Source organism: Pongo abelii, chromosome 10 (genome assembly GCF_028885655.2).
Source record: "Pongo abelii isolate AG06213 chromosome 10, NHGRI_mPonAbe1-v2.0_pri, whole genome shotgun sequence".
NCBI classification, from domain to species: Eukaryota; Metazoa; Chordata; class Mammalia; order Primates; family Hominidae; genus Pongo; species Pongo abelii.
This window is the reverse complement of record NC_071995.2, coordinates 23,061,653-23,089,479: the sequence shown is the minus strand read 5'-3', so window position 1 is coordinate 23,089,479 and position 27,827 is coordinate 23,061,653. Positions and strand designations below refer to the sequence as shown.

General features: G+C 37.5%; 1 protein-coding gene across 1 annotated transcript in view; it reads left to right on the top strand.

Annotated features, from left to right (window-relative positions):
* ABCC9 (ATP binding cassette subfamily C member 9) overlaps positions 1-27,827 on the top strand; it is a 149,620-nt gene that overhangs the window by 104,557 nt on the left and 17,236 nt on the right. Inside the window, exons 30-33 of the mRNA XM_024257212.2 lie at positions 6,400-6,492; positions 14,777-14,879; positions 25,550-25,651; positions 26,492-26,612. Coding sequence (XP_024112980.1) covers positions 6,400-6,492; positions 14,777-14,879; positions 25,550-25,651; positions 26,492-26,612 — 419 coding nt within the window. The remainder of the gene's footprint in view (positions 1-6,399; positions 6,493-14,776; positions 14,880-25,549; positions 25,652-26,491; positions 26,613-27,827) is intronic.

Below are 27,827 nucleotides of genomic sequence, written 5' to 3'. Positions count from 1 at the left end.
AGCCCTGGACACATATTAACATGTGGATTGATCTATTGAGTTTTGAGTTCTAAGACTGCCAAATTTGTCATTCCATGGTCCTTTTTCTGAACATGACATTAATAGAAAACAAAAAATCAAACATAGGCCAGGCGTGGTGGCCCATGCCTGTAATCCCAGCACTTTGGGAGTCCGAGGCGGGCAGATCATGAGGTCAGGAGTTTGAGACCAGCATGACCAACATGGTGAAACCCCGTCTCTACTAAAAATACAAAAATTAGCCAGGGGTGGTGGCACCCACCTGTAATCCCAGCTACTCAGGAGGCTGAGGCGGTAGAATCGCTTGAACCCAGGAGGCAGAGCTTGCAGTGAGCCGAGATCATGCCACTATACTCTAGCCTGGGTGACAGAGTGAGACTCCATCTCAAAAAAAAAAAAAAAGAAAACCACAAACATAATCCCAAAGAGTTAGTGATTTAATATTATTATACTCTACAATGGGAAAAAATTATTCGTTTACGATTTGTCATTTACTGAGATGTTGAATAAATTAAATATAATACCAGCTGTCAAACTACCATCAGAGAATACTATAAACACCTCTACACAAATAAACTAGAAAATCTAGAAGAAATTGATAAATTCCTTGACACATACATCCTCCCAAGACTAAACAAAGAAGAAGTTGAATCTCTGAATAGACCAATAACAGGCTCTGAAATTGAGGCAATAATCAATAGCTTACTAACCAAAAAAAGTCCATGACCAGATGGATTCACAGCCCAATTCTACCAGAGGTACAAGGAGGAGCTGGTACCATTCCTTCTGAAACTATTCCGATCAATAGAAAAAGAAGGAATCCTCCCTAACTCATTTTATGAGGCCAGCATCATCCTGATACCAAAGCCTGGCAGAGACACAACAAAAAAAGAGAATTTTAGACCAATATCCTTGATGAACATTGATGCAAAAATCCTCAGTAAAATACTGGCAAACCGAATCCAGCAGCACATCAAAAAACTTATCCACCATAATCAAGTGGGCTTCATCCCTGGGATGCAAGGCTGGTTCAACCTACGCAAACCCATGAACGTAATCCAGCATATAAACAGAACCAAAGACAAAAACCACATGATTATCTCAACAGATGCAGAAAAGGCGGCCGTTGACAAAATTCAACAACGCTTCATGCTAAAAACCCTTGATAAATTAGGTATTGATGGGACGTATCTCAAAATAATAAGAGCTATCTATGACAAAACCACAGCCAATATCATACTGAATGGGCAAAAACTGGAAGCATTCCCTTTGAAAACTGGCACAAGACAGGGATGCCCTTTCTCACCACTCCTATTAAACATAGTGTTGGAAGTTCTGGCCAGGGCAATCAGGCAGGAGAAGGAAATAAAGGGTATTCAATTAGGAAAAGAGGAAGTCAAATTGTCCCTGTTTGCAGATGACATGATTGTTTATCTAGAAAACCCCATCATCTCAGCCCAAAATCTCCTTAAGCTGATAAGCAACTTCAGCAAAATCTCAGGATACAAAATCAATGTGCAAAAATCACAAGCATTCTTATACACCAATAACAGACAAACAGAGAGCCACATCATGAGTGAACTCCCATTCACAATTGCTACAAAGAGAATAAAATACCTAGGAATCCAACTTACAAGGGATGTGAAGGATCTCTTCAAGGAGAACTACAAACCACTGCTCAATGAAATAAAAAAGGATACAAACAAATGGAAGAACATTCCATGCTCATGGGTAGGAAGAATCAATATCGTGAAAATGGCCATACTGCCCAAGGTAATTTATAGATTCAATGCCATCCCCATCAAGCTACCAATGACTTTCTTCACAGAATTGGAAAAAACTACTTTAAAGTTCATATGGAACCACAAAAGAGCCCGCATCGCCAAGTCAATCCTAAGCCAAAAGAACAAAGCTGGAGGCATCACACTACCTGACTTCAAACTATACTACAAGGCTACAGTAACCAAAACAACATGGTACTGGTACCAAAACAGAGATATAGACCAATGGAATGGAACAGAGCCCTCAGAAATAATGCCGCATATCTACAACTATCTGATCTTTGACAAACCTGACAAAAACAAGAAATGGGGAAAGGATTCCCTATTTAATAAATGGTGCTGGGAAAACTGGCTAGCCATATGTAGAAAGCTGGGACTGGATCCCTTCCTTACACCTTATACAAAAATTAATTCAAGATGGATTAAAGACTTAAACGTTAGACCTAAAACCATAAAAACCCTAGAAGAAAACCTAGGCAATACCATTCAGGACATAGCAAGGACTTCATGTCTAAAACACCAAAAGCAATGACAACAAAAGCCAAAATTGACAAATGGGATCTAATTAAACTAAAGAGCTTCTGCACAGCAAAAGAAACTACCATCAGAGTGAACAGGCAACTTACAGAATGGGAGAAAATTCTTGCAACCTACTCATCTGACAAAGGGCTAACATCCAGAATCTACAATGAACTCCAACAAATTTACAAGAAAAAAACAAACAACCCCATCAAAAAGTGGGCAAAGGATATGAACAGACACTTCTCAAAAGAAGACATTTATGCAGCCAAAAAACACATGAAAAAATGCTCATCATCACTGGCCATCAGAGAAATGCAAATCAAAACCACAATGAGATACCATCTCACACCAGTTAGAATGGCGATCATTAAAAAGTCAGGAAACAACAGGTGCTGGAGGGTATGTGGAGAAATAGGAACACTTTTACACCGTTGGTGGGAATGTAAACTAGTTCAACCGTTGTGGAAGTCGGTGTGGCGATTCCTCAGGGATCTAGAACTAGAAATACCATTTGACCCAGCCATCCCATTACTGGGTATATACCCAAAGGAGTATAAATCATGCTGCTATAAAGACACATACACACGTATGTTTATTGTGGCACTATTCACAATAGCGAAGACTTGGAACCAACCCAAATGTCCAACAATAATAGACTGGATTAAGAAAACGTGGCACATATACACCATGGAATACTATGCAGCCATGAAAAATGATGAATTCATGTCCTTTGTAGGGACATAGATGAAACTGGAAACCATCATTCTCAGCAAACTATTGCAAGGAGAAAAAACCAAACACCGCATGTTCTCACTCATAGGTGGGAATTGAACAATGAGAACACATGGACACAGGAAGGGGAACATCACACACCAGGGATTGTTGTGGGGTGGGGGGAGTGGGGAGGGATAGCATTAGGAGATATACCTAATGCTAAATGACAAGGTGCAGCACACCAATATGGCACATGTATACATATGTAAGAAACCTGCACGTTGTGCACATGTACCCTAAAACTTAAAGTATAATAATAATAAAATTTAAAAAAATAATAATAATAAAATAAAATTTCCAGTTTAACTTTGAAACCCTGCTGTATATAGTAAAGTTTGTTATTTCAACAAATACTAAGCACTGATTGTTGCAAATAGCTGTGTTAAGCCACTTGACAGGTGAAGAGATCAATATGACAAGGACCTGTTCTCAAGAAATGTATAGTCTCTAATGAAGATAAAACATATACAAAGTAATCCTAATATGTGGATAAGTGCTAGAATAAGGAAGTAGGTATTGAGTTTATTCAGGAAATTGAAAATGTTAATATGACTTGAGTGCAAGGAAAGTGAAAGAAAGTAGGGGAAGATAAGAAGAAAAGAAAAATTGTAGTTGGGAACCTCTGAATATATCATATAACATTTCATAATTTGAAGAAATAGTTGTTTCTCTATTATTAGCTATGAATTAGGGTCCTTGAAATGTTAGGGATCCATATTTAGTCTGTTTTTTCATCCCTAGACTCATCATCTTTGCTTGCAGCAAATTCTGATCAAAACGGAGAAGCTAGTAATCAATTCACATTTCTTTTCTTCTGATACTATTGTTGGTCTACTTGCTGGTGGGGCAAAGAGGTTCAGAGTTATTTCATTACTGCTGATGGTTTCCAAATCTGTCCTTGCCTTCTCAACACTGATGTCAGTCGTGTCTTACTTTAATCACATACTCATTTGGTCCTATTATTGCCTTTTATCAAAACAAATGGAGTGCAAAGTTTAGGAAAATATTCCTAGTCCATTACCAATTTGAATTGTAAATTCTATTCATCATCAGTGAGAATAATCTGTTAGAGACTAAAGTATGGAGAGGACGGTTATTTTAAAGAATTAATATTGACAATGGATTGTACACTATTCTTGTTTGAAATTATCTGAAAGTTAGCAAATATAACCATATGATATTAAACCTCACAGACAAGGATCCTTCTAGATGCTGAGGTTCTTTAGAACTCATCCATGTTGAAAAGCTCAGGCAGCTTAACACGCCATTTTTGTATACACTAAAGAGAACTTAAGTGGGGAACTAGCTACAGGAAATGCTCTGAAAAAATGAATATTTAAAATCATGGATCAAATGCATGCTTAGCTTTGTAAGTAACTGTTTCCTTCTTGAAGAATACAAGATCAAGCTGTGCCCTCACCTCTTTGGTTTTATCAAACACAGTTTTATAAACAAAGCTTCCTCTTTCCACAGTATTTTTCCTTCACTCCAAACCTCAATGTAGTGACCACCTGTTGCTTATGTCAGATTTACAAATAGCCATTTGGTTTTATGTTTAAAAATAACAGACTATTCACATTCCTTCTATCTTTCTTTCCCCCAATCCCCATGTGAAAATTCTGAATGAGGGAATCCATTTTAGAAACTCTACTTTGAAAAGACTTGCATTTGTTTTGGGAACTAGACTACACTGGCAGCCAGGAATGGCGTAAGTTAATTGTTGAAGATTATGGAACCATGTTCATCCGTTCAGTTGACCCTCACAGGTGAATGCCAACACTACTTCTCTAATCTTAACCCCAAAAACCTAGAGAAGGGCAGGAAAAAAGGTCTGAAAAGTAAAAAATGGAATGCATTGAAACATGTGGTATAACTGTTAGCCTATCTTCTATAAATTCTAGCTCATATGGTTTAAAGAAAAGTTGTCATGAATATATCTTTATCAAAAGGGTCAGATTCAGGCATTTCCATTCATTCAGTATATGTCTGTGTTTTATGTACCTGTGGTTCCTTAGAGAAACTGTGAATGGAAGTTCCATGAAGGCAAGGATTCAAACTCACTGTGCCCAAAACTAAACTCATTATCTTTTCCCTCCAAATGTCTTCTGTACCCCTGACTGCCACTGTGGTAAGCACTGTCACTTTTCAAGTCCGTTAAACTAGAAATAGCCAAGCTATATGTGACTCTTGTTCACCCTGTGAAAACTAACTGATCATTACAGCAAATAGGGCTGCTTCTGACTGTCTCACATTCCCCTACTTCTTATTTTAAACTTGACCAGCATCACACTAATTCTGAACATTTTTTTAAAAACCTCTTATATGGACTATATGAACTGATCTTCCTCACTCACCCATTCTCTTTCATCCTGTACATTGTCTCCCAAGTTATGTTGATTAAAGGATTAAACGACAGCTCTGATTACCTTCTTTCTGTTTTATTTTTGAGACAGCAGTCAGGCTTTGTCACCCAGGCTGGAGTGCAGTGGAGTGATCTTGGCTCACTTCAACCTCTGCCTCTTGGGTTCAAGTGATTCTCCTGCCTCAGCCTCCTGAGTAGCTGGGATTACCGGTGTGCACCACCACGGCTGGCTAATTTTTTGATAGAGACAGGGTTATGCCATGTTGGCCAGGCTGGTCTCAAACTCCTGGCCTCAAGTGATCCACCTGCCTCGGCCTCTCAAAGTGCTGGGATTACAGGTATGAGCCACCGCGCCCGGCCAGATTACCTTATTTCTAGTCTTCAGTGATTTTTTATCAGCCCATTAAGGATGTTTCTACAATCCACTGTCACCCTTACAAGGCCATATCCTTTACATAGCCTCTTCCCACTACAACAGCCCTAAAGGACTCTGGGCACCAGACAGATTGAACTTGCAAGATTCTTCAGACACCAGTGCTTGTTCTTGTTATTCTTCTTCTTGTCTATTTTGTAGAAGCCCTCATCAAGCTTAAGGTCTCGCCTAAATTCTACCTGCTTAAGGAAAATCCCACCAATGTCCTAGGTATGAATTAAGTGCTCATTCCATTGAATCCTGTAGCAGTTTACTTTGGCTGTTACACAGAGATGATAGTTTTGTACAACACATTATGTTCAGCCTCTACCTGTATTCATTATATACCCATCTTTCTCTTCCTCTTTAGATTGTAAGCTGTTGATGTTTTTGTTAACTGAGTGCTAGGGGAAAAAATTTCAATGAGGAAAACAAATACAGTGACAAAATAACTTTCTCTTAAAGAATAAACATGGTAGTCTTCGAGTCTGGATGCACAAGAAGTTTATTTTTGCCCCTCTCTCTACTAGGGACCTCCAGGAACTTGACGATAGTACCCAGCTCCCTCTGCTCTGTCACTTCTCAGAAACAGCAGAAGGACTCACCACCATTCGGGCCTTTAGGTGAGTAAACACATTTTTATATTAGCTGACTAGGCAATTACATCATCAACAAATATTTTTCTACAAATAACTGATCATTGCTTTCATTTTGTTTGATCTCCCCATTGTGTGCCTGACAGGAATAAGAAAAATGTGGTGTAAATGATCAGAGTTAGAGTTTACTCATCCAAAATGCTAACTATAATAAAGGATGAAGCAACAGATAGGAAAAATACTAGCTGTGTGACTAGGATAAGGCATCTGAATTCCCTAACCTTGGTTTCCTCATCTATTAAATGGAGAAAGTCAATTTTGCTTCTTAGGGTCATTGGACTAGTTAAGATTATCCCTGTGAAGTATTAACCACATTGACTATTGAAGAAGCATCCAATAAACAAGTTAAAATAAATGTATAAATAATAATAACAGTAATAATAATTCTCACAAAAGGAATACTATTACACCAAAGTTGTTTTAGAATTTAATCCTTTTTCTTCAAGGTTTGTAAACAGAGGAATAACCTAAACTTTTGATCAAGAGTGTTTACTTTCAAAAAATTACCTATCCCAATTTTCCTGTTCAAGTCAGATTAGCAAAGAAGGTGATATTAATGAATATTTCATTTAATCTAGAAAATTGACATTTTAGTGTTATATCTTTCTGAAATCCTATTCGCAAGTATATATAGATTTTAACCAGAGATTTTTCTAACCTATGAAATTTATTTTTAAATATAGAATTGGGTCACAGAGTAGAATATAAAGAGACAACTATCCAAAACATTATGTTCCACAGCACGTGTACATAATCTATGTAGGTGGCATCATGAAGCATTCACGCTTTCTGCACTGGTATGTTTTTCCATCATAATATGCAATCCCATTTATTGGAGATGTCAAAATTATTTATTGACATTGAAGGTAGATATTAACATGAAATTTATATTCCAATAACCAGCATGATCACTGGTATTAATATGTACACTGTATTAAAGATTACTTTTTTCACCAAATAAGTCCTTTTAATTCAATTTATTTAAGAAATATTTGAGTACTGAACATATGCCAGGTACTATTCTTGCTGTAGGTATATAAAGACTAAAAAGACACGGCCTTTCATTTCCAACCAGCAAAAAGTGGCACTGTTGCCCTCCCTCCCCGCATCCTCTCCACATACACCTGCCATGTTATCCTTTTTATTTCCTTTGTGATATTTATCTGAGTATTTTAAATCATCTTTTTTATTTGTTTACAAGTTATCTATCCTTTCCAACTGGAATGTAAGCCCTATCAGATCATCCCACGCTTTTTCTTTTTTTGTTGTTGTAGCATCATTAGCTGGGAGAAGTGCCTGGGACTAAGTAAGTGCTCAATAAATATATATTGACTAAGTAGCTAACATGGGCTGTGTTAAGGAGCTCATAGCCTAGTAGAAGAGAGGGTTTAAGAAAAAAATAGCAACATGGCATGATACATAGTCTAATATCACAAGAAACAACTGTGTCAGAGAGCAGGGTAGCACTCTGTCTAGAAGGAATGGGGAGATAATTATTGAAAAACAAATCTTTGAATGAGGAATAATTGACCTGGCAGATACAGGAGATAGAATATTCAAAGAAGATGTAACAGATGTATGAAAACATAAAGATTTCTATTTTATATGGAAATCAAAAGAAGCCAGTACTGTTGGAACATAGATTAAGTACAGAGAAGGTGGCTATGGCGATGAGGCTTGAAACCATAGTAGAGGCCAGTACATAAAGGGCATTGATAAGTACCTTTAAATAACTTAGACTGGATTCTTTCAATGTGTGGTAGTCACTGAAGAATTTTGAGCAGGAAAGTGATATGATCAGAGTTGTGTTCATCACAATAACTCTGGGATACTACTATGAACTGGGGATGGTTAACGCCCAAGGCAAGGAGACTCCAGGAGGCTGTTGCAGTGGTCCACATGAGAGATTACAAAGGCAGGATAAGGAACTAAGGACCGGGAGAGAAAGCACAGATTTAAGGAATATTTAGGAAGTGGGAACAATGAAATTTAGGGGCAAATTGAATGTGAAGAGTAAGGTTGAGGGAGAAGTTGAAGGTGATTCCTTCTAAGTTTCTGATTCCCATGAGTAGGTAGTTTTCCAAGTTAGGAAATTGAAGATGATGTGGAGGATTGGAGAAGGAGTTCATGAGTCTGGTTATGAACAGGTGTAGGTAGTAATGAGATATCCAGCGGGACATTTTTTTGATCATTTTGGTATACAGGTCTGATGTCTAAGAGATATCTAACGGCAGAAGATACAGGTTTGAGTATCATTCTTTTATGGATAATAAAGTTTTGCCCATGGATTTGATTGCTGAGGGAGATGGTGTAGATTAAGAAAAGAGGAGCTTGCAGAAAAATTTCAGACTACCAGCACTTAAAGAACAAGTAGATAAAAAAGATCCTGTGGAAAATATGATCTGCCAATTGCTGCCTCATTAAACAAAGCTGGTCCTCTTAGGTTAAGAGTAAGATAGGTTGTATTACTTGTCCCTCCCAATATCCTTTTATATTTGGCTAACCAGTGCCCATCTCATTGCTGAAATATCAGTCCATGATTATCATCTACTGTGGTAAGCCTTCTCTGAATGTTAGAATGTAGAGTCCATGTCCTTCTTAGATCTCTGTTAAGTTGCATCCTAAACTTAGCACACTGCATCATAATCAACTGTTTGTGTGTTTGCATTCCTCTACAAGATTGGGAGCTACTTAAGAGCTGGTAATGTGTCCTTCATCTTAATCTTTAGAATATTGACAGAGTCAGTCACATAGTAGGTGTCCAGATGTTTTTTGAATAAATTAAAGGACACTTCATTGCTCAACCTACTACTTTCTGCTAATATCTCCATGGCTGTTTACTTCAACATCTGCTTCCAGCCCTCCTAATTTGGACAGACTGTTTGAATTCTGTTCCCAGTCAGCTTGCTCAGTAAAGGGGAAGGGTTGATGTTGCCCCTTGTCATGGTCTCAGTCTTTCAACTAAAAATCCTATTGAGCTCCTCCTGCTTCTGGCCAACCCCAACACAGGCCAGCCTGATGCCATCAAATCCAAACCAATGCCTTGTTTGTGGGAGGAGGGTCTACGTCTTGGCAATCTTGATGTTGTGACTACTATTTTAGCAAGTTGGTCCCTGTAAAGATCAACTATCCTATGAGTGAGAAGTTAATGGTGGCAAAGATCAGTTCACTGGGCTCTCTCCTCATGTGTGCACTCTGTGTGTTTGTGTGTGTGTGTGTGTGTGTGTGTGTATATATATAATGTTATGTATGCTATATGTATAAGTCATATATATATCATTTTCAGCCCCACTTTTATTCTTCTGGATATATAATATGAAAGGAGCAGATGGATGGAAAAAGACACATTCGATTCCTGACCACAAATACCAAATGGATATATATACACACACACATATATCCAGATAGGAGAGGCCAGCACCCAAGCACTTTGCCTCCCTAGAGGCCATTAAAGGCCATTAAGTGGTCAGCTGAAATTTCTGATAGCCCTTTATCCAAATGGCACCTTCTGGTAAGTAAACCTTTACCTGTAGCAGCTCTACCCAGGTCAAGGACAGGTCTGGAAAGCCTAAGGGACTGCTCTACCTGTGTTTGATGCATATTACCCTAGGCAACACCACTGTAATGCACCTTAATTCAGTCTTGTCCATTTCCTTCCAAGACCTCAATGACATATAAGTGCCAAATGTTAACACTTAATAGGGCAGAATCCATCTTCCTACTAAGGGAGAGGAATTCAGACCAGTTGAGAAAATAATCCATCTAAGTAGCAGGCAAAAAATCAGGATAGTGGTGTCATTGGAGTTAATCAAGTGAGCATTTTAAAAAGAAATTGAATGGTCAATAGTAATAACAACATAAAAGAAGAATAAAAAAGAATTAAAAGTGTCCATTGGATATGGCAACCATGAAGCTATTGATAACCTTAGCAAGAACAGTAATGATAAAGTGGAGAGAATTGAAGGCAAAATTCAGAGGGTTAAAAAATTAATTGGAAATCAGAACATGGACATGGCAAGGAAAAACTACTTTTTGAAAGAGTTTTACTGAGGTGGGAAGGAGTTTAGGAGAGCTAACTAAAAGAAGGAGCTTTTTCACTATTGTGTTTTCATTTTTAAGAGGATAATGAACTAGACATTTTCAAAGACTGAAGGGAAGAAGTGGAGATATAGGCGGGATGGGACAGTTAACAGAGAAGATTATTACAGCAGATTAGCAGGAGTATGTTAAGTGCCCAAGTGTGAAGACCACTTCAGCTTGAAGAGTATTTGGTACATAGCTCCTCTATGAAGGTATGAAAAGGATCTGAATAGATTCAGGAAAAAGTTGAAGAGTTCAACATATAACAGCCTCTGTTTTCTCCTTGAAGGACAGGGGAAGTCATCTTCTGAGAGGGATGGGGACAAGAACAAGGCAGAGCATCGTGAAGGGAATGAGGAAGATTTAGAATGAAAGAAGAAATTGACCAAGAATCAAGATTCAGATTTTTCATTTACGTTCTCCCCTAGACACATGAGCATAATTTAGCATTACTATCTTTAATTTTACATTAGGAAAACTTCTAGGTAGCTGTAAGTAGAACAAAATATTATGTTAAATTTCAATGCTTGAATTATAGTTGGAAGAAACAAAAGACAACTCAATTTCTATCTGGAAGTACCTGCATGATCTAATCCAGGTTTAGATCCTCCAGAGTTCATTTTTAATTTTTAAACTATGGTCATTCTTGCAGGGGTAAGGTGGTGTCTCATTGTGATTTTACTTTGCATTTCTCTGATGATTAGGGACGTAAAGCATTTTTGTTAACTGTCATAAATATCAGCATTTTTAAGCCCAAAAGAAGTCTTGAAAATGTGGGGATGGCCCTGCTGCCATGGATAAAATTCTAGAATCCTTACATTTGGTACTTGTGGTCAGGAATTGAATGTGTCTTTTTCCATCCATCTGTTCCTTTCTTTCAAGCTATCTGGAGTCCCCAGAGTCTTGAACTCTTTGGAAAGTTAATATTTACTGATGTGGCTGCTTTTCCTCCCCTGCATTGAGGGTTCGTGGTGTACTTACATGAAGCAATGAACTCCCTCAAGTAGTTTACCACGAAAGCATCACAGTTAAATTAGACTGAGATTTTAGTGACCTTTCCTATTTTTTTCTTGTCTGACAGAATAAAGGTCTAAGAATGTTCAGAAGATGAGCTGGATATGGATGAAAAGATACAGGCTGAGTGTGTCAAAGTTTCCATTAGGAAAACAGAAGGTTTCTTGCCAAATAGAAACACGCAGAAAGAATGTTCACTGCATTTTCACCCCTCCCCTCTGCTGCCTCAGACTATTGCCAACTCCATTTACAAACTCTTTAAGAGTGGATCTGAAACAATATCCCAAAACTAGAGGAAGAGTCAAAAGTGTTCCAGATAAAGCACTTTGTCAGAATCAAGTGTTTGAGGTTCATCTCAAATGTAGTCCACTGGCTTTGGTCCACCTGGCCTCATCTCCAATCTCTCCATCACACAGTCCTCTAGGGAGAAGAACCTGTCTCAAGCCCCGGAACATGTGGCGCTTTCTCATTTCTGTGCCTTTTCTCATATTGTTCCTGCTGCATAGAATGCCTTGTTCACCAAAAACATTCTGCTTATCCCTTAAAAACCTCACTCAGATTATCTTCCTTGTCCTTTGTGACACCTTGCTTAACCCTTCCTCTCTCTCCACCCTTCACTCCATTTCCTACCATGCTGATCCTCTGGTTGGTGCAAATCATGCCCTTCCTTTATGTTCGTGTAGCATTTTGCGCATAAGGTCCTTATAGCTAGTGTGTTGCACCATTTTTACTTGTTAATGCTGTGTTTCCTCCCTTCACTAGACAGTTGACACTTCAAGGGAGTAGGTCATGTCTTGTTCCTATATCCTCAGTGTCTAGCATAATGTCTTGCTTACAGTGGATGATTGCTAAATGCTCCTGAATGAATGGATGAAAATCTACCAAACATGTACCTAGCAGGTACAAAAAAGAATGAGCCAAGGTGGATGGATCACCTGAGGTCAGGAGCTCGAGACCATCCTGGCCAACATGGTGAAACCCCATCTCTACTAAAAATACAAAAATTAGCTGGGCATGGTGGCAGATACCTGTAGTCCCAGCTACTGGGGAGGCTGAAGCAGGAGAATCGCTTGAACCTGGGAGGCGGAGGTTGCAGTGAGCTGAGATCGAGCCACTGCACTCCACCCTGGGCGACAGAGTGAGACTGCCTCAAAAAAAAAAAAAAAAAAATATGAGCCTTGCGTGTGTGTATATAGAGAGATGATAGATAGATGATAGATAGATAGATTGATGATAGATAGATAGATAGATAGATAGATAGATAATCTTTATGGTTCATGTTCATTGTTTCAGTAAATTCCATAACCCTTTGAACATCCCCCCTACTCTTTAGTTATTCTCTATATTCATCCCTAAAAAGGCCAGCTGGAGGGTAAGCTTGGACTGCTTAGTCCCACAGCAGAGTGTTGCCATTCAGGCCAGGTCCTCCCCTGCATGGCAGCATGGCATTTGGGTCATGGATACTCAACTCAAAGTGAGGTAACTACTTGGCTATGATTGCTGAGTTCTCTGATTATTGTAGATTAGAGCTTCCTGTCTGACTGAATTATCTATCTTTTTTGACATATTGGAGTGATCAGATTGATTGGATAGATATCAAGCATCTGCTTTATATTGGCCTGTATGGATTACTTCAGTGGGCCAAATGAACACCCCACCCAGGATATCTTCATTCTTTGACATGTGATGATTTATTATACATTTTTACAATTTTACTTAACAACTGGGGAGGTGAGTGGGGGAAGTCTTTTATCAAGAAAGAATCACTGCCATTCTGTCAGATGAAGTTTGCTTATTTCTTGCAAACATAACCCATAGATGGGAGGTTTCTATAAGACAAACCGCGGCTGCAGAGAGTGAATAAATCACGTTTTGATTTGGTATTTTCCCCACCTTCAAACCAGTTATTTTTATTATATTATCCAGCCTTCCAACATTTCTGTTATTCAGGAAAAATAATTGAGAAATAAAAAGAGACTATTGTTGTGATTTAGAGAAGAATTTTTCTACCATGTAGCATGAATTTCTTTGAGATATTGGCTCAGATGTTTAAATGGATAGGGCTTTTAGTAACAGTTTTATTTATAAAATGGGTTACACAGAATTTGGTGTGATTTTATTGAGCACCAAGAATTAACTTAATTTGTTGAAGATCAATATCCAAACGATATATATCATAGAACCCTGAAAGTACACAGACCAAATTCCTTTTATGCAATGACCATCCTTACAAATACTTTAGAATTTGGGGGTGTAGAACATTTGCCATCATCTCTAGTGTCCCCCATCCTCTACTTGTTGCCACCCCAGTTTTTTTCTTTGGTTCCCAGAAATATTAGGCAAAAAGATAATTTTAAAAGTATATTTTTGCCAGTTGCAAATGCATAGTTTTCTGTCTTCCCTGGTTCTGATCCAGCACTTCCTACCCAACTCTAACTGTGTTGTTTGGAAAAGTAAAATAAATGCCACAAAATGTCGGTAGAGTTGCATTTTTACACAATTTATCTTGGTTTTTGTAAGGCCCTTTTAATGTAGTAGGCTATGCCTTATTCTCATGGCTACAATAATTATGTGGAAATTTATGAACTGATCTTTAATACAATGCTGTCATTAGAAGGACTCTTTTTCCTAGTAAGGGTATAAGAAAGGAAATAAACACCTGACCACACCATCTCTACTAAGAATGCAAAGAGCAGTAGCAGCTGGTCTTTATTTTGAAGTAGAAATCTATTTACTGGGTCGGGCGCAGTGGCACACGCCTGTAATCCCAGCACTTTGGGAGGCCAAGGCGTGCAGATCATGAGGTCAGGAGATCGAGACCATCCTGGCTAACACGGTGAAACCCCGTCTCTACTAAAAACACAAAAAATTAGCCGGGCATAGTGACGGGCGCCTGTAGTCCCAGCTACTTGGGAGGCTGAGGCAGGAGAATGGCGTGAGCCCAGGAGGCGGAGCTTGCAGTGAGCTGAGATCGCACCACTGCACTCCAGCCTGGGTGACAGAGCAAGACTCCATCTGGGAAAAAAAAAAAATCTATTTACTGATCATTCCATGCCATCAGTTTGTCACTGTGTTGAGTAAATAGTGTAGTAGTAAGTGTGACTTTTTTATTACCTCTCCTGTTGTGTAGTTAACATCGTGTTTTTGTTTTCTGCAGACATGAAACCAGATTTAAACAACGTATGCTAGAACTGACGGATACAAACAACATTGCCTACTTATTTCTCTCAGCTGCCAACAGATGGCTGGAGGTCAGGACGGTACGTTCATTTCATGATTTCGAAATGGAAACCAAATAGAGAAGACGCCTGCTGCAAAGAGGCAGACAGTTGTAAAAATTAGTCTTCCACTGAAATTCGGCACTAGCTTCACATTTTCTGGACTTTAAAATAGCTCAGGTTTGTTTATGTTACAGATGAAGTTTGTCATAATGTTTTAGCTAATGACAAGACAAATAGCCCAAAAAGCAAAAATTCATTTTGTGTTCATTAGTTTCTAGATCACATAAGTTAATGGAATGGCAAATATTTGTATAACTTCAATTTTTTTTTTTCCAAAAGACCACATTTGGCAAGTGAACAGATGTACTCATTTCCTTCACTGAGTTGGTCCTGCCTGGAAGGATGGCAGCTTTCTACATTTTCAGCCAGTGGAGGGTCATGTTAGTACAAAATGTAGAAAACTACAGTTAATCATCTGTTGCCTTCTGTCTTGCATAATGTAGAAGAACAAGCACAAGCTTTGGCATCACACAGACTTGGTCTAGCAAGTTAATTTTAGTCCCAGTTCCTCATCTGTAAAATAAGAATGTGTACCTTGTACCTTGGATGGGCAGTGGCTTAAAAGTAACATAAATCCCCTACTACACTGATTGGCGAATGCATTCAAGAAATGTTTTATGAATGAATAATGAATGGTACCTGCCCTGGTAGGGGGTTCATAAGCCAATGAGCTGGAGTATCAAGTAGGAGAGATGAGAAAGACATTCCAGAAGGCAAGGAATATAGTTTGTAGTCTGTGCCATCCGGAACATGGATAAGCTACTTTGATGGTAATGGTGAGTTGAGTGTAATTTTTTAAATAGGTATTTGTGGGTTTTGAAAAGAAAAAGCATGTTTATCTCTACTATTGGGAGAATCTTATTTCCACTAATTGCGTTTCACTAACATATAGGCTTTCTTTCAAAACACAACAGAAAAGAGAAGGAAGATGGTAAAGGGAATTTAATAGAAATGAAGCAGCCCAAATTAAAATCTGAGTAGTTGATTGATGGATACAGATTAACTGAGAATCTTGGACATCCTTGTGAGCTTTTATTATCATGATTTCTCACTGGTTTACAGAGATTCTCCTCAACTATATTAAGTCATTATGTAGAAATTATTCAACAGCGCAGCATAGTTATTTTTCACAAAGTTTTAATAGAAGTATTGGTTGCTGATAAATTCCCTCCAGGTAGCTGTGACAGTTGGAAGAAGGCAGGGCAGAGTTTCTTGGGAATTACGTATAGATAAATAAAGGCAAGTGAAGTGTTACTTAGGATTTATCACAAAACCAAAACATTATTCCCAAACCCTATCCAAACCATAATTCCATAATTCCTTGTTTTGATATGTGAGTGTGTGTGTGTGTGTGTGTGTGTGTGTGTGTGTGTGTGTGTGTGTTGTTCTATAAGGGAAAAAAATCATATATGAATAATATAATTACTGATGGAATAGCTTACTGAAAGAATGTCCCAAAATCATCAGGGAGAAATGTTAGCAGTTACCTTTGTATCTGGTTTTCCTGAACTTGAAGATCAAGTATGTCTTTTAGGGGCAAGCATATTAGCCTTGGACTTGAGGTGAGAGTCTGACCGACTCCTGTTTCTGCTCTTTAGCACTTCCTGCTGTCAGATTAATGGATAAGTGTTGAACAAGAATCTTCAAGCAAACCATATGCTCTGTTCTCATAGCCAGAAGACAAGATATTAGAGCCTTAAGACTGCCAAGAAAGGGAAGGTCAGGAAAAATTAGAAAGGAACAGCAGCCAAACTCAAAATGGTTTAGTTTAGTTTGACTCATAACCCAGTACTTTAACCCCCACGTGAAAAAGCAGTTGAACCTGCCTCAATATAATAGACTCTATATCTTGAATTCCACCTGCAAAAAACAAAATACTGACACTTGAAACAGGAAGGGCAGAACAGGCCATTCATTTGGTGACTTTTAATGCATTTGTTACTATGTCTTCTCCTTGCTTTCTGTGTATTAGAATCCTTCCAAGATTTGCAGTCTAGTCTTATTACTAGAACTCTCCCTTAAAAATTAATACAAAAGATTAAGGAGTATTTTATTTTCATTTCTGATGGGCAAAGATATATTTTGGCAAGAAATGTTTGTTGATTTATTTCAAGGTTCCAGGCATATCTGCTGACAGAAGTCAAGGTTCAAGGTCCTTTGTATATGCTTTGCCTCCATCCATTGTATTTATGTCAGTAACTTTATATGGATAAACACGTATACACACGCACACATACACACCCCTCTAGACAATCTCAGAGATCCATTGTGAGACCAGTCAGATTCACTGTCGCTCTGCTCTTCTAAGTGAACTGAGAGTTTTCACTGGAACCAGGTGTATTTAAATATAAATACTATAATCCAAGAACATATGCCACAGTAGGAGTGTTAAATAAGGTAAATGACTTCTCCTGAGAAATAACCTTTTCTCTCAATTGTGCACATATAAATGACCTCATTACTACTGTGTTTCTGTGGGCATGTCCACATCACTGGAGACAGAATTTTAGTTTGGAATACCTGGATCTTGTGTGAGAAAAATGAAGTTGAGATATAGGACCTTGGAGACTAGGGTGTGAACTGTTCTCTACACCCCACAGCTGGATATATTCTGCCTTGTAAGTCTTTTTTTTTTTTAAAGTAATGAAAATTTCTAATTGGCCCAGTACATCTGCATTGATCTTATCTATGGTATCAACACAACCCCCTCTTTGTCGTATTACTCAGTAAGTTCACATAAATATCTGCTTCTAGCAAATATTCTTAGAGTTCCCAGAGCAGGAATGAAACCAAAATGGTATAAAGAAGGTCACTTCATTGGGAATAAATTAGAAGAGGCAAGCAGGATTTCTTCACACAGATTTCACCAACTCTAATTCGTGGACTCAGAGCCATAATGGAAACCGGAGAAAACATGATATCATTGCTTTCTGTGGCTATGTTTCCCCTCCCTTCCTCTTTATGCCTAGTTTTAACTTTCCTAAGCCATGTCACTGCTATTGACAGAAAATCTCAAGAAAGAAGAGAGAGCAACCAGAGTAGGAACACCTTTTGTTGAATTTGGGAAGTTCTCTGAACCTCATCCAATTTTCGTTTATCTTTTTCTTTTTTAATTATACTTTAAGTTCTGGGATACATACGCAAAACATGCATGTTTGTAACATAGGTATACGCATGCCATGGTGGTTTGCTGCACCCATCAACCCGTGATCCACATTGGGTATTTCTCCTAATGCTATCCCTCCCCTAGCCCCCCACCCACTGACAGATCCCAGTGTATAATGTTCCCCTCCCTGTGTCCATGTGTTCTCATTGTCCAACTCCCACTTATGAGTGAGAACACGCGGTGTTTGGTTTTCTGTCCCTGCAATAGTTTGCTGAGAATGATGGTTTCCAGCTTCATCCATGTCCCTACAAAGGACATGAACTCATCCTTTTTTATGGTTGCATAGTATTCCATGGTGTATATGTGCCATGTTTTCTTTATCCAGTCTATCATCAATGGACATTTGGGTTGGTTCCAAGTCTCTGCTATTGTGAACAGCGCTGCAATAAACATATGTGTGCATGTATCATTATAGTAGAATGATTTATAATCCTTTGAGTATATATGCAGTAATGGGATTGCTGGGTCAAATGGTATTTCTGGTTCTAGATCCTTGAGGAATGGCCACACTGTCTTCCACAATGGTTGAACTAATTTACCCTCTCACTAACAGTGTAAAAGTGTTCCTATTTCTCCACATCATCTCTAGCATCTGTTGTTTCCTGACTTTTTAATGACTGCCATTCTAACTGGCATAAGATGGTATCTCATTGTGGTTTTGATTTGCGTTTCTGTAATGACCAGTGATGATGAGGAGCTTTTTTTCATATGTTGAGATAGAGACATGAAAAACCCTTCAAAAAATCAGTGAATCCAGGAGCTGGTTTTTTGAAAAGATCAACAAAATAGATAGACTGCTAGCCAGACTAATAAAGAAGAAACAGAGAAGAATCAAATACATACAATAAAAAATGATAAAGGGGATATCACCACTAATCCCACATCAATACAAACTACCATCAGAAAAGGCAATAAACACCTCTATGCAAATAAACTAGAAAATCTAGAAGAAATGAATAAATTTCTGGACTCATACACCCTCCCAAGACGAAACTAGGAAGAAGTTGAATCCCTGAATAGACCAATAACAAGTTCTGAAATTGAGGCAATAATTAGTAGCCTACCAACCAAAAAAAGCCCAGGACCAGATGGATTCACAGCCAAATTCTACTGGAGGTACAAAGAGATGCTGGTATCATTCCTTCTGAAACTATTCCAAACAATTGAAAAAAAGGGACTCCTCCCTGACTCATTTTATGAGGCCAGCATCATCCTGATGCCAAAACCTAGTAGAGACACAACAGAAAAGGAAAATTTCAGACCAATATCCCTGATGAACATCATTGCAAAAATCCTCCATAAAATACTGGCAAACCGAATCCAGCAGCACATCAAAAAGCTTATCCACCACGAACAAGTCAGCATCATCCCTGGAATGCAAGGCTGGTTCAACACACACAAATCAATAAACGTAATCCATCACATCAACAGAACCAATGACAAAAACCACATCATTATCTTAATAGATGAAGAAAAGGCCTTTGATAAAATTCAACACCCCTTCATGCTAAAAACGCTCAATAAACTAGATATTGATGGAACGTATCTCAAAATAATTGTTTATGTTTTTAAAAAAATATAGAGCTTTCTTTTCTTTTCCAAGTCATGTTAAGTAAGAGTTAAGACAATCATGATTTTTTCCTCTTTGTCTACGCAAATAGTTTTCCCTATGGAAGATCTAGCCTTGCCCACCGTATTCATGTCATATTCATTTTGAATTGGGAAAAAAATAAAGGCCATAACACACTCAAATCATAAAAGGACAAGAGACTAAAAGAATAAAATAATTTGGCTGGTAGAAAGCGGCTAGACTGTGGCTGGCCACTGGACTTGCTTTGGCAGCACAGGGGACTGTTTTTCCTCTGGGTGCCAAGTGAAGCCGGCCACGGTTGAGTGCAATGTGTCACTATAGCCCAACCTCTGATTGCTGCTTGCGTCCTCTTGTTCAGCACAGTATTTTCTCTTCATCCCTTTGCACTAAACAATTCCAGTTCTTTGGCATTGGTGTTTTCAGTTGCAAAAATGGTGTAACTTTATCTAAAGGCTGTCTTTCCAAGGCTTTATCTTGCTGTGTGGTGAAAGGATAAAAGAAAATTCACACGAAGAAGCCAAAAATAAATACTTTAGAGTCAACAGGCTAAAGTGAAAATGGTCTTTAGGGTGAGCTTGCACAAGAGTCTATTTTGTGAGACAACACTGCTTTTTTGTGTGTTCACAATTCAACGACAGACAGGGATGCAGTGATCTCGTAATTTGGAGGCCCTAATATATTCTTGCAGACACCCAGTGGTACCATAATGTGCTCCTGAGTGCTATATGAAGGAGAATGATCACATACTTTTCAGTTGCTATTAACTATTTACAAGGCTGCCTTATAGAGAATTACAGTTTTCATTAGAATTCCAAATATAGATAGATGTCTTTGAATCACTAGAAATCTGAAAAGAGACCTCTCTTTCAACGTGGGAATCTTCTGGTGGGGAGTATTGAATTCACAGAATTGATGGAAGTTCTAATTTACTATTCTACAGATAAAAGCCCTCTTTTGAACATAGATAATTCATCTGTGTCGTAACTTCTGTTTCCTAAGTTGAATCTCCCATTTCATTGTATCATTTGGATGGAAGGTGGTTTTCACTGAGTAGATTGCTTAGGATGTGTAAGACTATAGCAGTAGAATAAATGCTATTAGTGATCCCTAAGTATTTGCTGTCTTCTGTGAAAGTTATGCAGACCATCTGCTTCTCCTTTCTTAGTTTATTGCCTCTAAGCTGTTTGCTACTCACATATTTGCAGAGGAATGGAAAGATGTAACCGTAGGGTCACTTTGTGATTCATTAAACTTGTTAAGTTTAACAGTAAAAGAAGTGAACATCGGAGACCTAACAAAAGCATTTTTTTTTTTTTTTTTTTTTGAGACGGAGTCTCACTCTGTCACCCAGGCTAGAGTGCAGTGGCATGATCTCAGCTCACTGCAACCTCTGCCTCCCGGGTTCAAGCGATTCTTCTGCCTCAGCCTCCCGAGTAGCTGGGACTACAGGTGCCTGCCATCACACCCAGCTAATTTCTTGTGTTTTTAGTAGAGATGGGGTTTCGCCGTGTTAGCCAGGATGGTCTCGATCTCCTGACCTCGTGATCTGACCGCCTTGGCCTCCCAAAGTGCTGGGATTACAGGAATGAGCCACTGCACCTGGCCACAAAAGCTTTTATGTTAGCTATTAATTTCACATTTCTATACTACTGTAATATTTGAAGAGAAGTGATTGAAATTTAGTGATTTTGCTATATATTTTTTGAAAAGTGTAGTACACAAAGGAGCTTCATCCCTTATGCAAATCAAGATAAAATTCTGATCAGTAGTCTCTAAAATATTTCCAGTACTTTAGAAAAAAAAACAGTTTTTAGCAGTGGTAGTAATCCAGCAGTGAGCTGGGAAGTATCTAGTTAGTAAAATTAAAAGACAGCCTGAATGGCTTTTTCTTTAAAAAGAAAGTTTAAAAATATTTTTATAATAAAATAACTTTGTTATATATACTAAACTATAGATATATTGGCTTTCAAGCTATAATATCTATTTGAATTTAGTTGATTGTAGATTTTGAAAATCAGTTCCTCTTCTGAAGATTTTTGCTATAAAATGTACCTCAAAAAGCTATGCCTTTCTTTTGCTGAAGGGTCAAAAATAATATTTCTAAAACATTTTAATATATGAATTTGAGCACATTTGGATTGCTGGCCTAATAACTAATAATATCTAGTGATCATACTGAAAATTATACAAGTAGTTTTGAAAACATTAACCACGTGAAAGGGGCCCAGAAAATATATATTGACTACAACTTATTGATGAGTCTTCTCCTTTTTCTCCCATCATCTGTTTTCACTTCTTTTGCTGGCCCTTTTGCCAGAATAAGATTACCTACCTGTTACCAGAATTATCATTTTAATTCAATAGAAAATAGTTTAAATTATCTTCTAATCAAATCTACCATGTTATTCTTTACAGTGGGTAAATTCAGGAGCCCAATATAGAATACAAAGATTTCCATAGTAAACTAAACTAAATAGAGAAATTGATTGCATAATGTTTTACATTTCCTTTATTATATTTATATTCATATTACTCCTACTGTTTAATTTCCATTTATTTAGACCCAGTGATTTTTGATATTTCAGTCAGCTATGACCTTGTTCTATTTTGTCCAAATCTGTTCTTTATAAAAAACACAGCAACAGCATTTTGTGAGTTTTTTTCTCACAATTAAAATAGTTATATATATATATATATATATATATATAAAATAATTTGGAACTGAATGATGAAATTCATGGCTTAGGTAAAAGTACTTTTCACTTTAGAAAAGGAAATAACTCATAACACTTAAACATAGCAAAGCTTTTTAAGAGACAGTCGTATTACAGTTCTAAATGGACATGGGAGTTAAATGATTATAAAACTCGGTGTTGGACTCCCCACTTTATCAAAATATGTACGCCTGTAGTATCTTTACATGTTCAGCTCTTAAAATCTGGAAATGAGATTGGTAGAGACTTAAATGATTCATACAAATCCTAAAAGCAAAGTCGGGAGAAGTCCTAAGTTGGAAAATTGTCAGCTCATAGAAAAACTCAGTGAATGTTTTATGAAGGGGTGAATTTATGTAGTCATTTACTCCACAAACAAGTACTGAAGCTTTATAATCAATGTATTTAGCATTATTCCTATTGCTGGAGATAATAATGGTAAAAATTCAAAGACCCTGTCCTCATGGAACGTAGATTCTAATGAGAGTAGGTAGACAATAACCACGTAAACAAATAAGCAAATAAGATCATTTCATACACTTCGGAGTGCTTTGAAGAAAATAAAACAGGACGATGGGATAGACAAGAGCCACAGGGCTGGAGTTAGGAACCAAGAAAGGAAGACTTTTCCAAGGAGGTGATGTTTCAGTTGAACCTCAAATGATGGGAAGGAGCCAGGTATCAGAGACCTATTGACAAGCATTTCAGGCAGCCATTGGCAGAAACAAAGTTGATGTATTCCCAAGAATAGGAAAAAGGCTAGTGTGGTTGGAGTATAGTGAAGGAGCAGGAAAGTAATCTCAGATGAGGTCAGAGTAGACAGGGTACAAAATCCAGACATGTAGTCTGGATAAGGCTATATATATATATAGCCTATATATATATAGGCTATATATATTAGGCTTTGTCATCCATCTGAGTTTGAATGTATTATAATAGGAAGGCACTGTTAATTCTAAACAGGGGAGTTATATGACCTGACTTACATTTTTTAAAGAATGTATGAATGAATGGATGAAGTCAGCTGGCAGGAGGTAGAGAACAGAAGTTAATGAAAGAAGTACCTTGCCTCAAACTCTTAACATATACACCACTCACAGAAATTTCTCAGAAGCCAGATGACATATTTTTTTTAATGTCAAGCCAGACATACCTTGCTGGAAGGATTTTCTGGTACTAATTTACTTTCTGCAACTTATTACAGAAACTCTGTGAGACTTTTAGAAAAAAATAATATGGAAATAAAAATGTATAACATAAATTTGAAAGTATTAACTTTATACAAAATGGCTGAAAGGAAAACATTGATATTGCTGTAAATATTTTAGAAGTATTTGGGAGCACTTTGGCATGTATAAACTGCAGAAGAGCAGCCCAGACTGGTTATTCTCTGCATCCATGTAGTTAATTCAAATAAAGAGGAAAAGAGGAAGAACAGTCTAGTAGGGGTGTGGCAAGTTGTTAAAAAAAGGATACATCAGAAGAGGCAATCAAAAAAGTATTTACTACCTCTGTGAAATTTATTGCCTCAAAGGATTAACTCTATGTGATTTTTTTCCTTTAATCTTTGTAAAGATCATGAGCATCAATATGGAATTAAATTTTAGTGCCTGCTTTAACCTTTGATGTTTTATGATGCATACAAATTTTTAAGTTTGCTTTAAACATTTGAAAATTATCCAAAGGGGAAAAAAAAGACATTCTGGTATGTGGAGATGGGGAAATCTAACTGGTATTTAACATTTTTATTCCTTTAAAAATCCTTGTGAATTAAATATCATTTCTATTTTCCAAGGAAGAAATTGAGTCTCAGAGGGTTTTAAGTTGCTTGTCTAAGCTCATTAACTAGTAACTGGCAAAGTCAGTGTCTGAACCCAGATTTTGATTCCAAGGCTGGGATCATTGGTTGTTCTCCAACAGTTTGATCTTTGGAGCTGTTTTTAAAAGAGAAAGGAATGTATACATGTGAGCTCATTTGAGAAACATCTTCATTCTTTGACTTCAGCATGTTCAACATTCCATTACTGTCATTAATGTGTTATCATCTAGTTGTGAGATTTTTTTTGAGGCACCAGAGACAAATCTATCTAGAGAAGGAGTTTATCAGTGGGATGAGACTTGAGATAATTCTAGAAAGTGAGCATATCTGAAATTCTACCTGCTTTGGGGATGTGTGACACATTAACATTAGAAGTTTTTAGAATTTCTTTTTTGAATGATGAGACAGAACAATACCTAAGAACGTTGGGAAATGGGATAAAAAGAAAGCGTTAGGAAATGGACAGATGTTCCCATCTTTTATTTGAACCTATGGCTGTTATTAAAGAATTGTTTTAATTTTGGAAAAGAATTTATAACTAAATCATGCACTATTTAAATACATTAAGACATGTCCATACCTGTATTGTCTGAGCAAACATAGTGCTTATTCTTTTTTACATGAAATCTGTAGGTTTAGTGTCCCAGACTCTGAGCCCGGCTAGTTGACAAAAAGTTCAAATACCAGGTTGGAGCCAAAGTAATTGTGGGTTTTGCTATTACTGTTGCATCAACCTAATACAAATCCCAACAAGTTAACCACAGACAAATTTCTGCAAGGGCCTCACTACACGACACAAAGGAGCTAATCACAATCCTGACATAAACACACATGGAATCTGAGCTAGAAAACCAGGTCCAAAAAAAACCAGGTCCAAAAATAACTGCTTGTGTGGCAACATAATGCAGTAGAAAGTCGGAAAAAAAAAAAGTAAACGCTACATCTGATCCTCGTTGTGCCACCAATTGTAGCTTAACTTCTGGCAAGATGTTTAACTTCTCTGAACCCATATCACATATATATGTGTGTGTATGTATATATATGTGTGTGTATATATATATGTGTGTATATATATATGTGTATATATGTGTGTGTATATATATAGTGAGAGAGAGATATATATAGTGAGTATATATATATATATATATATATAGTGAGAGCATGGAATCACTCTCCATTCCAGCTCTAATATTGCAAGCTATTATTCTTCTACATCTTAGGTATTCTTCCTCTGAAACTTAACTGGACACACATGGAATGATGTGTATTCTCTTAGTGATCACCTCTGTAAATTGATTGAAATATTTGGTTTAAGAACTTGGGAGTAACCTTTTAACATTTTCTCTTGCTTTTTCAAAGGATTATCTGGGAGCTTGCATTGTCCTCACTGCATCTATAGCATCCATTAGTGGGTCTTCGAATTCTGGATTGGTAGGCTTGGGTCTTCTGTATGCACTTACGGTAGGTATGGATAAAAATATTACAGGAATAGATAACCAAACACTGCATGTTCTCACTCATAAATGGGAGTTGAATGTTGAGAACACATGGGCACAGAGAGGGGAATGACACATACCAGGGCCTGTTGGGGGGTAGGGGGTGAGGGGAGGGAACTTAGAGGGTGGGTCAATAGGTGCAGGAAACCATCATGGCACACGTATACCTATGTAACAAACCTGCACGTTCTGCATATGTATCCATTTTTTTTAGAAGAAATAAAGGGAAAAACATCTCATTTTGTGCAGTGTTGGAGGGCCTACTATAGTTATTGTCAACTCTTATTCATGAACATTAGAGGAAAGGTTTAAATTCATAACAAGATTACATCTTGCAAATAATAGTAGATTGGGGCCCAAACCCAGCTTTATAGGACAGTTTGGATTCATTTCTAGCATTGTGAACCAATTTTTAAGAAGTTCTCAGATCTTGTGGTCAGAGTACTCTCCAAGCTGTTTGGGATCCCTGTCCTGAGTTGTACACAACCCAGTTGGGGACCAGCCTACAATGAATGTGAATATACATGAGATAAGTGCAAACAGAAGAGTATACTATCCATCATGCAGGGAAATCAGGACAGTTCACAAAATAGTGACACTTATGGACCCTTGAAGGGACCAGACACCTTCTTTGCTGATATATCGCATGACATTCTCCTTGGTCTCTAATATTCTGTAGCACTTATGAGTTGTATCACACATGTACACTAATGGTCCAAGTTATCTCGTTCCAAAATTTCCGGTGATTAACCACAACTTCTTACTTTAATTTATTTAAAAAAATTTTTTTAATCACCTGACACAGATAACCAATTATTTGAATTGGGTTGTGAGGAACTTGGCTGACCTGGAGGTCCAGATGGGTGCAGTGAAGAAGGTGAACAGTTTCCTGACTATGGAGTCAGAGAACTATGAAGGCACAATGGGTATTGCTCTAAATATTGTTTGTTTCACTTAAATATTTATTTTAAACAAATATTAGTATGTGTTGGGCACATTGTTGTTTCTGCTTTTGCTTTCCACTTCAATATCCATAAAACTCTCTCTCATCTTGGCTTTGCTTATGTACAGCTGAAAAGATGTGACTATTTAGGCCTGAAAAGTCTTGGATAAAACCAGAGTCCAAACAGATATTTATTTAATGATATTTAAAGAGACTTATAACAATATTTGGGCTTTATTACATTAATTGCTGACCTAAACTATAAACTATTATATTCTCTTTCTCAAGACGTTATTAACTTAGATGTCAAGAAATTTGGATCTTAAAATACAGACTGAGATTCCCAACTTTGCTAGAATAATACTGTCAGGAAATTCAATACTGAGGACAGAATAATCTTCATTAAATGCAAATCTCCAAGCTTAAAAGGCATTCCTTTACCTAAATTTTTCAACAGCCATCTAGCTCTTCAAGGACAAAATCCAGAAAACTTAGCTAAGATCATGAGCCCCTTCATTAGCCAACCCTTGCCCATCTATCATGTCTCATTTCTTGTCATCCACCTGCACCACTTTTACTCTGGCCAAACTAACATGCTAGGCTTTCTTTTCCTCTTTATTCTCCTATGTACGTATATTTAAAATAAATTTCCCTATCTCCCATCCTTTAAGATTCATCTCAGGCACTGTTTCCTCTTGGAGCCCTCCTGGACCTCCAAGGTTAGCACCATCCATGCTCCCAGAGCACTGTAGGTTTGCCTTCATCATGGGGCCTCCATGTAGTACTGTAGGTGCTGACCTACTGGACACTTTCCCAAGGACACAGTAAGCACCTCGAGCTGTGTCTTTCGCCTCCATATTCCCAGCACCTTGTACAGCCCCTCTCACATTTAAAGCACCTAAGTGTTTAATGACCAACTGACTGAACAAATAAATCAATTCAGAAATGAAATATGTCTATCCACTTTGAATAGAATTGAGTGACAGAATGCTAAGGAGAGATGATGATGGTTAAGGCTCCAAAAACAAACACGAAAAAAACTGTCTTAAAAGTGCTTAATCAAAAGGTGTTTATTTGAATGTGATTTAAACTAAAAAACAAAAAACAAGAAACAACCTGCCACATAGTTTGGTTCAGTATTACTTTAAATTTAGAAAAATATATATATGTATAAATGTATTTAACTATGTATACATTT